Raw genomic sequence first — 14,983 nt, 5'->3', positions numbered from 1 at the left:
TATTTCACCCGTAAACGGGCCGTGCAGATGGAGCTATGCCTCACTTAGGAAAGAAACACATTCTGGGAATCTTGTGTTAATAACAGTCATCGCTCTTCCACCTGAGGAGCACTTCAGAGTTCCCCCCCCCGCGCCCCCCCCCACCCTTTCACACCACGCATCGCCTAACCCAAGCCTCTCCCCGCTCGGGTGGGGGTGGGAGAGGTGGTGTGGTGGTAACTGAAGCCCTGCCATGGGGTCCGGGCCTGCTAGTGTTGGAAGGGACTTCAGACGTCACCTACCCCAGCCACCCAGCTCGAATGCTTCCGTACCCCGTACAGGGGCCCAGCTGATCGGTGGGGCCCCGCTGATCGGTCAGCCCCTGCTGGGCCCAGCCAGTCTCCAGGAGACAGCCTGTCTCAGCCTTGGGGAGCTTGGAGGCTTGGGAGCTTGTTTGGGGTGAGCCCAAATCCATCTCAGTTCAGACCGACTTACTGCACTGTTGGTAGTTGGACCCCCTGAGGCACGCACAGTGAGGCTGGCAGAACCAACTCCTTTGTTCAGCTGTTCGGAGGGGGCTTTCGTGTCTCTCCATCGCTTCCCTCTCCCAAGTCTCTCTTACACATTCAGATTCCTTCCAACATTCCTCGTACGACGTGGTGCAGAGTCCCTTCACCTGGTCGACGCTCCGATGACTGTGCCTTCCTGCACCCGTGTCGGCAGGGGGCTAGAAGCTTTGTTCGAACCGTGCATCTGTTAATGCGGCCTCAGTTAGCCTTAGTTCAGGTCGGTTTTTCTGTGCGTGTGACAGACGAATGATGCTTTGGACAGAATGGATGGCTGTCAACAAAAACACTGCCGCGAAATTGGGTCACCCCTGTGCCACACTTACGTTATTGATTTTTTTTTGAAGTGTTAGAAGTGGTAAGTTCTGGCTTAGTAGATAAAAATGAATCTTGTTAGACTCAGCATGTGGCCTCAGCATGTGTAAGGATCTCTTGGGTCTCAGTTTCATGTCACCCACACATTCACTGGACATTTCTTCAGATGTCCTCTAAGTGGCCGATAGAAACATTGGGAAGAGGGCTAAGCAGGAAGCAGAGCCCTCTCCCAGAAGCCTCCCTCGAGCGGCCATCCGTCCATACTCTCTCGCCCTGCTTCCCGGCAGTCGACTCATTCACACCAGGCGCGTTGCTCCGTGTTTTCCCCAGGATGTTGTGGGAGGTGCTATGCTGAGGTTGCTGGCAGCACCCGTCCACGTCCACCACACCCTCCCGACTTGCCCGGCCCAGCAGGCGTGCTAACTGCAGAGGCCGAGCTCCCTGAGAGCAGGCACGTGGCCTTGCAAGCCCAGCACGGTGCCTAGGACCCGGCAGGGGCTCCAGAAGCATCAAGGAGTCAGTTTCACTTGTGAATGAAAGAAACGGGTTCAGATCAACATTAGCAATGTTTAGTATTTCTCTGATTCCACCTTCTCTCTCTGTTTTCACAATTGAACATTTGTTTCTATGTTCTTCCTTATAGCATCTCTTTAATACTCCTGAACCCTAAAAGGACACCAGTGTGCTTGCTGATAAGAAACTTAAGGGATTTGCCCAAAGTCAAAAGCAAATGCCGGGAGACAGTAGCAGTCAAGGCGCTGTCCACTGGCTTCACAGCACCAGGTGTGTGTCCAGGCTCTTGTGCGCTGAGTTGGGGACGTCCCCCAGCTCGGCTGACAGTGATGGGGATATTCCGTCCCAACGGAAAATGATGGGGACGCAGCAGAGCAAAGCAGACACACTTCTCTTACACTCTCAGTCTCATTCACTAGCCGTTGCTCACTAATTCAGTTAACTGATTCGGCAAATATTTATTAAGCATGTACTAGTGCCAGGCTACTGTGAGCCCCAGGAATACAGCGGTTAAATCAAGCTCTTTTACATGAGCTGAAATTTTAGCTGGGGTGGGAGAGCAAACAACTCAGCAAGTAGATATGTAGCTCGTGGTCATGCTGAGGGTGACGAGATAAGATGAGGAAGGGGGCCGAGTGGCGCTGTTTTTCTCTGGAGACACCGCATCTGAGCAGGGACTAAGTGAGGAAAGTGAGACAGCCGCTGTCTCGGAGATATTGGCACCAGCCACGCTGCGCTATGTTCATGGACGTACAGTAGTTCTTCCAGAAAGCAGGGACCGAGATCATACAATAAACTTTCTGGCTATAACATATCTGATTTGTTTAAGGTGTAGTAATTCATTTACCTATTCATGTATTTTTCTCAACAAATACTGAGCATCCCCTCTGTGCCAGCTGGGTGCTGGGGGCAAGGATGTGAATGGAGCTTTAGTTTGGGAGGCAGAGGAGTCTGTGTGCCTGACAGCACGGTGTGGGGAGCGTGCGGCAAGAGTGATGCCCGCACCACGGACAGGCTGGAGGAAGGTGCCAGCTGAGACGGGTCAGCGTTCGTGACGCCTTAGGGACCCGTCTGACTACAAGAAGTACGAAAGCATTATATTCTCTACTGATTGTCAGCAGCAAATTTAAATCCACTTAGCCATTTCTTTAAATAAAATCTTGTACAGAAAGAAAATTCAACATGTGATATTTCAAGGAGTTGCTCTGATTTTTGAAAAACATAGGGCCCTAGAGGCACCTTTTAAAACATATAGCAGGATGAAAACAACCGCCCTCAGTATTTGTTATGGTTAAGAGCAGAAGTCTGCCCCTTGTCCATTAAAACCCACTTATCTTCAAGTGCCTGGGTAAACCAAATTTGGAGAATCATTCCTTTTCCATCAAAACCATTAAAACAACTACCTCTGGCTAGCGTTGAGTGGACTAGACCTCTCTGCCCAGATGAGAACTGACTCAGCTAATCTTTCCTCCTCTTCAAAGGCATCGAATCAAACTTCACACTGCCCGATAGGTCCCCGATGGCCCATCAGCACAGTTTAAAGCGCCATCACTCTGGTTTCTTCTGCTTCTGGACAGAGGTTGCCACCTCCCCTTGCAGGAAGATTCATCTCTTTTAAAGTGCGTGCTCCTGCACGCCCAGCTTGGAAGGCCCTGTGTTGTTCTCTAGAACGTTCTCATTTGAGGAAAGATGTGCTTTCTTCCCACCGGAGCACATGCACACTCACAGGTCCCTCCCACAGGTCTGTGGGCCACGCACACCCCCCCTCCCCCGCCCCGGGCGAGGCAGGCTCCCAGCTCCAGCTGATGAAGCAGCTGTTCTGGCCACGCTTACCCGCCACCTCCTCTTCTTCCTACAGATGACGGCAACTGCTCAGACACCCTCCAAGGCCCAGGCTGTCCACATCTCCGCCCCCGCAGCTGCTGCCAGCACTCCCGTGCCCAGCACCCCCATCGACCCCCAGGCCCAGCTGGAGGCTGACAAGCGAGCTGTGTACAGGTAGGAGAGCGTTGGCTGTGCTGAGAAGCCCCCAACCGGCCTCAGACCAGAGCTGTGAGAGAGGAGCTGGCGAGCCAGTGGGTGGGCTCATCAAAGACAACGGCCAACAGCTGCTAGGCCCTCTCTCGCAAATCAATGCAGAGATCCCTCAGCTGGCCACCGGGGGTTGACGCTGGCTTTCTGGAATTGTCTGCGATACTTTCTGGGAGGAGCCCTTCTTCATCCCAGCCGGGGAGATGAGCCCTAATGAGCCAGAAATCCTGAGCTCAGCAAACGGCAGCTGCCTGGGTACCCCTCCCTGCCTCCTCGCCTTTTCGTTGCCTTTACTCCAACAAGAGCACCGGATACCTGTTGCGCCATCTAGGACTCCATATGCCTGAAAATCACTGGCAGAGCATGTTAAAATGTGTGTTTGGGGCTCCCTGCTCTGAAATGCTGAACCGTAGATTCGGCTCTAGGAAGAGGAATATGAACTTGTAAACGCATTCCTGGGGACGCTCCTGCAGCTGTTCCTTGAACCACATTTTGATTCGCGGTAATCTCTGGTTTTTAGCAACAGGTGCTGTGTGCAGCTGTGGAGGTTCTGGCCCCCTTCCCCAAATGGGGATTTTGCTGAGAGCAGGAACTCATTTCCTCTGCCCCAACCCAAGCCCCCAGGGCTGGGCCCTGGACAGTCCTGAGCAGGGAGGAGCTCAGGGAAAGTCCTATTGATGTCTGTGGCTGGTGAGCAGCTGGAGTCACCTGAGGGCAGGCCTGAGTAGGGCCCCAGAGGGGACCGAACTCCCACTTGTCCATCGGGAACACACAGCACTGAGAGAAGGTGCTTGGGTCATGCCTGGTCCTGAGGCTGGCGCCTTGCTCACGTCCGCCATGCGAGCGTAGACGTCCAGGCGTCCGGGTGCGCTCAGCTCACCTGCGGCCGACACGTGCTGCAACAGGTGCTAACCACGCAACGTGCGCAGTGGGCCACCCAGGGCAGATAGGAAGAAGATTGATTCCTTCCTCTTCGCTGCCCCCACCCTCAAATGACAGTGCCTTTATGGTAATGGTGATGATTACCGCTGTTATTATCATTATCATCAGCATTATTTTTAGTTGCTCAGGTGAGCTGAATGCCTCTAATGCCAACAGCTGGGAGTTCAGAACAGGGAGCTCTGGTCCACAGATCCCGGCCCAAGGGTCCTTGCAGGGCCTGGAGGAAAAAATAAATCAGTGCTGGCTCCCCTTCCCTCCTCCCCTCCCTGCCCGTCCAGTGCACAGGCCTAGCTGCCTGAAGGCCACGTGTGTGTGCTCTGTCTTGGGCCCCAAAGGACACCACAATCTGGTCATAGTCCTGTCGGACAGACTCGAAGGTTGGGGGCCAGCCAGCACCCCCCCCAACCATCAGGGAACTGGATGTGCCTGTCATCCCTCCCCTCCTTCTTTCACGTGCTCTGTTGAACCCTCGCTGTGTCTAGGTGGAGGCCCCGTGCTGGCCCCATGCAGGGGAGAGAGGAAACCCCAGAAAGGCAAGGGCACGGTTCTCGGTCGCTCCAGACACAGCTCTAGCAGGAAGCCTTCACAGAGGAGGCCGAGTAAGAGTTGGTCTTAAAGGCTAGCAGGAGAGTTCACCAGGAGGAGCAGCGGGGGGAGTGGAGCCTTCCAGGCAGCAGAGAGCCGCTGTGTTGCAGGCATGGCCCGCCGCCAAAGGGGCTGGGTGTGGGGAGAAGAGGCTTCATGGCCACCAGCAAGTCAACCTGCATGGTGGGCTGGGGCTTCTGTGGGGGGTGCAAGAAAGGAGAGGAAAACGACGTGGCCTCTGGAAGCTGTCTGATGGTCTGATGACTTGGGGTACAGCCATGACGCCCCATTTAGATCAGTGCTACTCAAAGGACGGCCCACAGGGAGCAGCCTGGTGCCACCTGGGAGCTGATTAGAAATGCAGAATCTCAGACCCCACTCCAGCCTCACAGTTGGTGATCTGCCTGTAACGAGATCCCAGATGATTCATATGCACGCTAAAGCCTGATCCTGGGCACCCGCCTGGCCCCCTGGGTGCAGGGACCTAGGGTGGGCACAGAGTGGAGTCTGGAGAGACCCCCAGATTAGTGCTGTTCTAGCCTCTGAGCTTTAGTTTCATGGCGGAAACCCGTCAACCAGTTCAAGACACAGCCCGTGCGTGTGCCTGGCACCGTGTCTGGCACAAACTGTAGAGGTCCCCTTGTTCCCACCAATTGTTCCTTGGGCCCCATAGCCCTTCCCAGTACCCCAGTATCCTTCCCCACCCAGGCCAAGCTGCAGGGGAGGCAGGTGGTCCCCTGTGGGAAGTGTCCATGGGGACCACCTCCCTCCCACGAACTGCCACTTCCTCCTGTTCACCTTCACACCCAGGCTTTACCTTCTCCCACCAGGCTGACCCCCACAGCCCTCGGAGTTTGCCCAGCCTCTCTGCTCTGCAGCCCCTGCCCACCTCCTGCCCCAGGGTCCTCTCCCACAGCCACACCTCTCTCATTAGTGCCAGCTGCCCTCTCTGTAGCCCTCTGAGATGACTGGGAGGAAGCCCGGCCCTCTGTAGGGACAAGTAATTTTAATTAGATTTGCCTGCCTGGGGCAGCCTGACTGCTCCAAAGCACTCAGGGAGTTGGCATTTCATGTCAATAGATGTAACAAGACCCTTTCAATTCAGATTAGTGCCCACACTGACTTTTGGGAGCCCCTACCGCAGCCCCTCCCAAAACTGAAGATAGAGAGAGAGTAGGGGAGGCCCCTCCCTGCCAACTGCCCCCCCCCAGCCCCCGCAGGGCAAAGGGGCAGTGTGACAAAAAGGAGGGGTGCGAGGTGCCTGTGATGGAGGGGTCCTGCCAGGGCCCCTGGGATTTTCCTTGTGTATGAGGCTGTGTTAATGACATGTCCTGGCTCCTTCGGATGCAGGCACAGTGCGTGTGTGAGTGCGCGCAGGGAGGGGCAGAGGGGAGGCCCCGTCTGTCTTTAATTGGATCATACCAGAGCATCATCTGGGCTAATCAGCCAGGCAGCCCGGAGTCCCTCACAGATTAACAACTGCAGTCTGGTCTGAGCAGATCCCGTGATTGGGCGCATGTCTCGGGTAATTGTGTCTGTGCCCAGGAAGGAAACTGAGAAGGGGTCTGAGGAGGCGGCCTCCCCACCCGACACAGTGGGGCCTGCAGCCTTGGGCCCACTCAGGTCTCTCCTCCTCAGCCCGGTATTTTCCCTGAAGAGGTTGTAGTGTAGCCTCGTGTTGGTGTGCGGCTGCTGCCCAACCTGCTGGTTGGGTTTCCAAGCAGCTGCAGAGAAGGGCCGAGAGCCTGAGGTTAATTCAGCATTCACTCTCCCTCCTCCCCTCTGTCTCCTTCCTTCCCCTTTGAAGTGAGTGGGTTCCCATGGAAACCGTGATGTCCTGGGGAGCAGGAGCGAGGCAAGGAGCTTGGCCTGGCCAGGTGCAAGTGGAGGAGGAGGTTGGCTTTGCTGAGACTGCTCTGAGGCTCTCGCGGTGGTTCTCACCCCTGAGGCTGGAAGCCTCTTCGAGAGCCCAGGAAGTGCCCGCTCAGCCTGAAGAAGTCGCCTGTTACTGATGGGAAACGCTGCATGGAGGCCTGAGCACTGAGAAAATACTGGGGCCGTTGTACTTTGCTTCTCCGGTAACGATGCGAGAGATCTGAGTTTCGAATCAGATGCAGGGGGTGAGAGCCTGCTGCCGCCCATAGGATGACCCTTGAACAGCCAGGGGGTTAGGGGTGCTGACCCCGGGGCAGTAAAAAACCCAACTATGACTTTGACTCCCCTAAAACTTAACTATAGTCAGCCCTTCGCATCCACAGATTCAACCCACTGCAGACAGAACACAGTACTTTTGATCTGCGGTTGGGAACTCAAGCTGGGAAGGCAAAATGCTGTTGGCGTGTGACCCACACTTGGTTGAATCGTGGACAAAAAAGCCGTGGATATATAGGGCCATGTATTTATTGGGAAAAACTCCTTGTATAACTGGGCTCGCGCATTTCAAACTCGAGGTGTTCAAGAGTAGGCTGTGTTTTTCCTTTGTGGCATCACTCACAATTAATTGATTGTGTGAACATTATTTCCTTTTTTAAATATATTTTATTGATTATGCTATTACAGTTGTCCCATTTCCCCTGCTTCGTTCCCCTCTACCCTGCACACCCTCTCCCACCCACATTCCCTCCCTTTAGTTCATGTCCATGTGTCTTAAGTTCTTTAGCTTCTATATTTCCCATACTATTCTTGCCCTCCCCCTATCTATTTTCTACCTACCATCTATGCTACTTATTCTCTGTACCTTTACCCCTCTCTCCCCACCCATTTCCCTGTTGCTAACCCTCCATGTGATCTCCATTTCTATGGTTCCGCTCCTGATCTAGCTGTTCTCTTAGTTTGCTTTTGTTTTAGGCGTGGTTGTTAATAACTGAATTGGCTGTCCTTTCACTGTTCATAGTTTTCATCTTCTTTTTCTTAGATAAGTCCCTTTAACATTTCATGTAATAAGGGCTTGGTGATGATGAACTCCTTGAACTTGACCTTATCTGAAAAGCACTTTATCTGTCCTTCCATTCTCAATGAAAGCTTTGATGGATAGGGCAATCTTGGATGTAGGTCTTTGGATTTCATGACTTGGAATACTTCTTTCCAGCCCCTTCTTGCCTGTAAGGTCTCTTTTGAGAAATCCACTGACAGTCTGATGGGTACTCCTTTGTAGGTGACTGTCCCCTTATCTCTTGCTGCTTCCAGGATTCTCTCCTTCATTTTAATCTTGGCTAATGTAATGATGATGTGCCTTGGTGTGTTCCTTCTTGGGTCCAACTTCTTTGGGACTCTCTGAGCTTCCTGGACTTCCTGGAAGTCTATTTCCTTTGCCAGATTGGGGAAGTTCTCCTGTATTATTTGTTCAAATAAGTTTTCCACTTGTCACTGTTCCTCTTACCCTCCTGGTACCCCTATAATTCGGATGTTGGAACGTTTAAAGATGTCCTGGAGGTTCCTAAGCCTTCCTCATTTTATTGAATTCTTGCTTCTTCATTCTTTTCTGTTTGGTCATTTTTTTCTTCCTTCTGGTCCACTCCCTTCATTTGAGTCCCAGTTTCCTTCCCATCGCTATTGGTTTCCTGTGCATTTCCCTTCATTTCACTTAGTTTAGCCTTCATTTGTTCCTCTAATTTGTGACTAAAATCAACCAGTTCTGTGAGCATCCAGATCAGCAGTGTTTTGAACTGTGCATCTGATAAGTTGGCTCTCTCTTGGTGGCGTAGAAGTATTGGCTCTGGGGCTTTGACCTGTTCTTCTTGAGCCATAATGTTTTGGTCTGTTTGAGCCTGTTACGTATGAGGGACGGAGCCTTAGGTGTTCACCAGGGCTGGGCGACCCAGTGGCTGGGTTGTGATGCTGTATGTGGGGGCGGGGTCAGAGAGGAGCAAAGGCATTTGTTCTGCCCTGTCTCAGATTTGGGTCTCCTCTGCTGCTTTCCGCAAGCAAATTGGGCCCTTCTGGTGCTGGTTCCCAGGTGTGTGGGCTTGTGTACCCTTGAGGACCCTGTGGGTCTCTCCAAAGAACTCTGTGAGCCTGGGAACCTCTCCCAGCACCTCGACCCCTGAAAGTTTTTCCAATTGGTGCTTTTAGGCTTTCTTTCCTAGTGCTGGGGCCCTGGGTTGCCCAGTCTGTTTCACTGTCCATTTTTTCACCTGGTTTATCTGCGCACGAATGTGTGACCGTGGTCAGCCAGCCACCTTGCGCCCTCACTGGGTCTTCCTGTTGCCACCTCATGCCTGGGATGTGCCAACCGCCACCTGTGTGCCTGGGTCGGTCCGGCTGCTTTTTCCAGTGCCCCTCTCCCCCAGCCACTGACTGCCCCTCTTACTAGTCTGGACGAATGGTTCGTGGTTGTCAGACTTCCGACAATTCAATTTTCTGTCTGTTTTGGTTCGTTTTTGTTAGTAAATCTTTGTTGTCTTTAAACTTGGTTGTGGGAGGAGGCACACTGTTTCCACCTACACCTCCATCTTGGCCGGCCCCTCACAGGTATTTTCAGTCAGTGTTTTGAGGCTTTTTCCCCCAGTGCTGGGATCCTGGGTTGCTCGGTCTGTCTCGCTCCCCACTTTCGCCCAGCTTATCTGCGTGTGAATGTGGGACCGCCTGGTCAGCCAGCTGCCTTGCACCCAGTGCCTCGCTTCACAGTTGCCGCCTCACTGGGTCTGCCCATTTCCACCCCACACCCAGGGTCCGCCTGCTGCCGTCTTGTGTGCCTGGGGTTGCCTTGTGCACCGGGTGCCACCACTTTTTGTGCCGCGACCCCTCTCCACTCGGCCGCCCCACTCCACCCCGCCTACCAGTCCGGATAAATGTGTGTATTTTAACTCCTTGGTTGTCCAACTTCCATACAGTTCGATTTTCTGTCAGTTCTGTTTGTTATTTTGTCTCTAAATTGTTGTTGTACTTATTTTGGTTGTGCGAGGAGGCACAGTGTGTCTACCTACACCATCTGGGCCAGAAGTCTCTGAACATTATTTCTGGTTCCCCTACCAGACCGTTAACTTGGTGAGGTCAGGGCCTGTATCTGTTTTGTTCATTGATTTATCCCCGGTGCACTACGCACCACCTTAGAGCCAGCAGCTTGGCTGATGTACCAAATCAGTGCTTGTCGAATGGGCCTGTTAACTGGACCAGGCAGTGCCCCGTGCACATGCCGTGGTCCCAGGTGGTGTGGCGGCAGACTGGCTCTCAGGAGAGAGGAGAGCCCTGATCTGTAGCGTTTGCCAGGCTCCATGGTGTCGACGCCTGCACCACGGCCCATTTCAAGCTACCAATGTGCTGCCACTAAGCAGAGTTGGGAAAAGAGGCGCAGGTGGCCCTCGCCTGCCTCGAATACAAACCCCACGCAGGTGGCCAAGTTGCAGGCCCATAGTCTCTGTGTTTAAACAATTCAGCACATCTACAGTCAATTCTTTGGAATGGTTTTACTCCTGTCTTTAGCCATAACCTTGGTCTTCGCTGGCCTGTCTGGTCTACGTCTGGTCCCGAATTTGAAAGCTTCTCTCTTAATACATTAATACTCAGAACAGTACCTCACACAGAGTTCGTGCTTTATAAGAGCTGGCAATTGTGATATTTCTCCTTAACCCCAACATAGTGAATTCTCTCCTTACTAGAGCGTGCCCAACACTGTCTATCTCTTTTCATCTGCTTGAGTAAAGGTTCCCCCTCACCCCCAACTTCCCCACCTTCTCCAAGTTGAGTCCAAGCCTTTCCCACATAATGCACGAACAGTTTCCTTCCCGGCAGCGCCAGAAACCCTGCCAGGCATCACATCACTCTTCTGCCTCTTTATTTTCTCAGCTTTCAGAATTGTGACCTTTCCTTCCAGCACTGCCTGCTCTCCCTCTCTCCGCAAGCCGCAAACTCAGACCTCCCCTGCCCGTGTGTGACCTGCTGTCGCATTCCAGTTCAATAAAAGCAACACACATTTCTAGAGCCCTGTGGATATCATGCCTGTTCCTTTCTCATCCAGACTGGGCCCCTCTAGAATCCACACTCCTCTGGGGAAAGGTCAGAACAGGGCAGCGGCAGCGTTCACATGGCTCCCTGGTGACCATCCTTCTGAAGGTCACCGGAGTCCCAGGCTTGATCCGGATGGCCCTATAGCTCGAGGTGCCAATGCCGCAGAGTGGCCGTGCTGGGCAGTGGGACGAACTCTGGAAATAGACTTGATGATAACTAGCTTTGTCACCTTGGGCACATTAGTCTCTGAGCCTTTCATTTTCTTTTTTAAAACATTTTTATTGTATTTTTTCCATCACCATTTACCCTCTTTATACCCTCTTCCGCCCCCACCCACCCCCACCCACCCCTACCCCCTGCAGTCCCCACACTGCTGTCCCTGTCCATGAGTCCTTTTTCTTTTCCGCTCAACCCCTCCACCCCCTGACCAGTGCCCCCAGAGCTGTCAGCCTGCTCTCTGTTTATGAGTCTGGCCTTCTGTTTTCCTAACTGTAAAAAGAAAATCGTGATAGCTAGACCAAAATTAGATCTTATATGACAATACCTGCCATGCAGATCAGTGTTTGCTAGGCAGACTGGGGTGGGGGGGGTGGAATGGAGGGACTGGCGCGTGACCCATGGGCTGTTTGAAATGTGAAGGGGTTGAGTGCGTTTCGACGGGTGGGATCCAGGGTGAGGATCACAGCCTTTGACCTTAGGTTGCCTGGGTTTGCCTGCTGACTGCACAGCTGGACACTACCACTGAGCCTCATTTCCTCATCTGTGAAACAGAGCTAAAAACAGTGCTCTCTCCTCATCAGGATCCTCATGAGGATTAAGTGAGGTGATGCATGTAAAGAGCTTGGTAACGAATCTGGCATATGGCCCTGGCTGGGTGACTCGGTAGGAACATTGTCCCATACACCAAAAGTTTGTGGGCTTGATTCCCAGTCAGGGCACATCCCTAGGTTATGGGTTCAAATCCCAGTCGGGGCATGTACGGGGTGGGGGGCAACCCATCGATGTTTTCTCTCCCTTCCTCTCTCTAAAATTAATAAACATATCCTCAGGTGAGGATTAGGAAAAAGAATCTGACACAGAGCGAGCCCTCTGCAGGTGGTAGCTGCTATCAGAAGTCAGGGTGGGGGGGTGCCCTGGCTGGCGTAGCTCAGTGGATTGTGTACAGGCTGCAAACCAAAGGGTCGCAGGTTTAATTCCCAGTCAGGGCACATGCCTGGGTTGTGGGCCAGGTCCCCAGTGGGGGCCACACGAGAGGCAACCACACATTGATGTTTCTTTCTCTTTCTCCCTCCCTTCCCCTCTCTAAAAATAAATAAATAAAAATCTTTTAAAAAAGTCTGGGGGAATGCAAGCAGGGCTTGGTCAGGCTGCAAAATAAAGCTGAGAGGTGATGCAGCAAGAATCTAGACGAGAGAGGGCTCCTGGATGGGTGGTCTTCACCCCACTGTCCAGCTAAACGTGCACCGAGCTCTGCTGTGTGTAAAGTGTCCCACTGGGTTCCAGGAGGGGTTCTCAAGAAGCAAAACTCAGTCTGAGGAGTGGGAGAAAGATGCCACAGAAAGTAGCTGTCATGAACTTGGCACATAAGATGGCCTCAGAAAAGTGTCTGCGGAATTGACTGCAAGCTGCTGGCCCGCAGTGCAGTGTGGGAGAGTTGCACTAGTTATCCTAAGAGAGGTGAAACCCCAGGGAATGGTAGCCCAGCTGCCTTTCCTGGGGCAGGGCTGGAAGATGGGGTGGGAGGAACCCCTAGCTTGGGGCTGGACAGAGGTGACAGTCCTTTGAGCAGCAGCTGGGCCAGGAGCCTGGGAACTGGTCCTTCCTAATGAAGTGTCTTTGAGGGAACTCTTCCACCTCATGACCAAAGGGTGTTCTGGCTCCAGGGAGCTGACCCTGGAGCTTAACCCTGTGCCTTCCATGGCATTGTGCTTGGTCATTCCCGGAACGTGCTGGGCGAGGTTGCGGGGGAATGGTCATGGGAGAAGGTCAGCCACGCCAGGTGGGAGTCAGGACCAGGTGCTTCTGGACCAGGTGCTGGGAGCAGGTGCTCCAGGCTGCATCCTGCCTTGGGCGTTATGGGCTGGGGCTCTAGCAGACACTGCTGGCCTTTTGAAGGAGGTAGATTTGCTGGCGTAGAACTAACATCTCAACTGCTGCCTGTAGTCAGGGGAACGACTCTGCTGGAGCCACAATCTGGATGTAAAACCATGCCCATTCTCCCTGCTGGCACCAGGCGAGCCGGTTCCCTGCCTTTCCTAGGCATCTGAAGACCCCTGCCCCCTGGCCCGGCCTCTGCACATCCCGCTGCAGGCCCAGAGGCTGCCCTGGGTGGCCCAGGGAGCAGGTGTGTGCAGAACTAGTGAGTCGTGCTGCATCCACAGCTCCCACCTGGCCCAGGCAGAGCTGAGAGGTCAAAGGTCCTGGCGAGGACGAGGCACACCAGTACGAGATGCGAACTGGAATCCCAGTGACTTTTATCTGGTCAGGTGATGTCAGGATTAAAGGAGACAACCAGTGCAAACTGGACAGTGCTGTCAGGGAGAAGGCACGCAGTGAGTGGGGGCTTCGTCTGGAGGGGTCGCTGGACTGAACCTGCTCCCAGCAGTTAGGCCCCTGCTGGTGTGTGTGGAGGTGGGGGCAGGGGCTGGGGCGGAAGGAGAGACCGCAGGCAGGGTCTCTGCCGGTGCAGATGGCCCGTGGCTTCTCACCAGGGCAGCACTAAGCCAGTCTTAGTGCCACTCTCTGCGCTTCCCAAGCGCTGGTCCATTTCGTGGTCAAGACCATCACACTGAGACTTCAGTCTGACTTCTGGCTCCACCACTGGGCAGATCACCTAACGGCTCTGGAGGCATCAGAGGAGAAAATGGAAGGTGGATGGAAAGGTTAAAGCCCTGTCCAAACACACAGGGGAGTGTGAGGAGAAAAGCTTCCTTTGGAAGCTCATCCGATGAGCGGGGCACTCGTGGGCGGCAGCGGGCCTGGTCCTCACAGGGTGGCCCAGCTCCGGGACTCCAGGACACATGGGACACGAGGACCGTAGAGAGTTAAGGGGGAGGAGGATGAAGGAAGTCCAATCACCACTCAAAGATAGTACGTGGAAGGGGGAAGAGCCCACATTTGGAGTTTACATGCCCAGATTTAAATTTCAGCTCGTTTACTTAGGAGCTGGAGGTGACTGTTTAACCACATGGCACCTCAGTATGCTAATCAGTAAAATGGGAATAAGAGTGTTGGGTGTTTAAACGCAGTTAAGTACATGGGAACGCACCTGTAACGTACAAAGTGCCACCGACTGTGTGTGGGTGTGTGCTTCGTCACTGCCAGTGACCAAGGACAACGGCAGGCGCCACTTTCTCCACCATCCCTTTCCCGAAGTGCTTTCTCTCTGGGGCTGTGAAATCCCTGGTGACGTGGATGGAAGCTCGGACTGCCTCTCACTTGCTGCCTAACCTCAGGAAAGACGCTTCTTTCCTCTGGGCCCGAGTTACCTCTCCATAAAAGGAAGGGATGATGAAAAACCAAGGATGGCAAAGGCTGGTGGGGATGTGGGAAAGGGAGCCCTCACCGTGGGGCGGTAAATTGGTGCAGCCACTGTGGGGAACAGTGCGGAGGGTCCTCAAAACCTTAGCTACCGCCTGCCCCAGCAACTCCGCTTCTGAGGATAGTACATCAAAGAGAACAAAACCACGAACTCAAACACCTGTCTGCACCTTATGTTCATAACAGCATTATTCACCGTGGCCAAGACATGGGAGCAACCTACGTGCCCATCAATGGAGAAATATAGAAAGAAGATGTATATATATATACATATATATGTATGGCTATATGATTCAACCATAAAAATGCAGGTAATCTTACCAATCTTACTATTCGCAACAACGTGGATGGACCTTAAAGGCGTTATGCTAAATAAGTCAGAAAGAGAAAGACAAATACTGTGTGATTTCACAGGTGAATTCTGAAAAGACAGCAAACAAATCAAACCGGTAGAGAAAGAGGTCATCCTTGTGGTCACCAGTAGGGGGCGGGGAAGCTGGAGGAAGTGGTCACAGGCACAAACTGCAGTCATAAATAAGGCAAACAGGTCCCGGGGACGCGATGCT

General features: G+C 53.2%; 1 protein-coding gene across 3 annotated transcripts in view; it reads left to right on the top strand.

The window, feature by feature from the left end:
* The window catches only part of PKNOX2 (PBX/knotted 1 homeobox 2), a 254,565-nt gene that overhangs the window by 181,933 nt on the left and 57,649 nt on the right, over positions 1-14,983 (top strand). For all 3 annotated transcript variants that reach the window (XM_037038201.1, XM_037038199.1, XM_037038200.1), the window contains exon 5: positions 3,232-3,371. In XM_037038201.1, the coding sequence (XP_036894096.1) occupies positions 3,232-3,371 (140 nt within the window). The remainder of the gene's footprint in view (positions 1-3,231; positions 3,372-14,983) is intronic.

The sequence above is a fragment of the Sturnira hondurensis genome, unplaced genomic scaffold (assembly GCF_014824575.4).
Source record: "Sturnira hondurensis isolate 20B ecotype Veracruz unplaced genomic scaffold, ASM1482457v3 Scaffold0024152, whole genome shotgun sequence".
Classification (NCBI taxonomy): domain Eukaryota; kingdom Metazoa; phylum Chordata; class Mammalia; order Chiroptera; family Phyllostomidae; genus Sturnira; species Sturnira hondurensis.
Note: the sequence above shows the minus strand (reverse complement) of the source record. Positions and strands in the feature narration are given on the sequence as shown.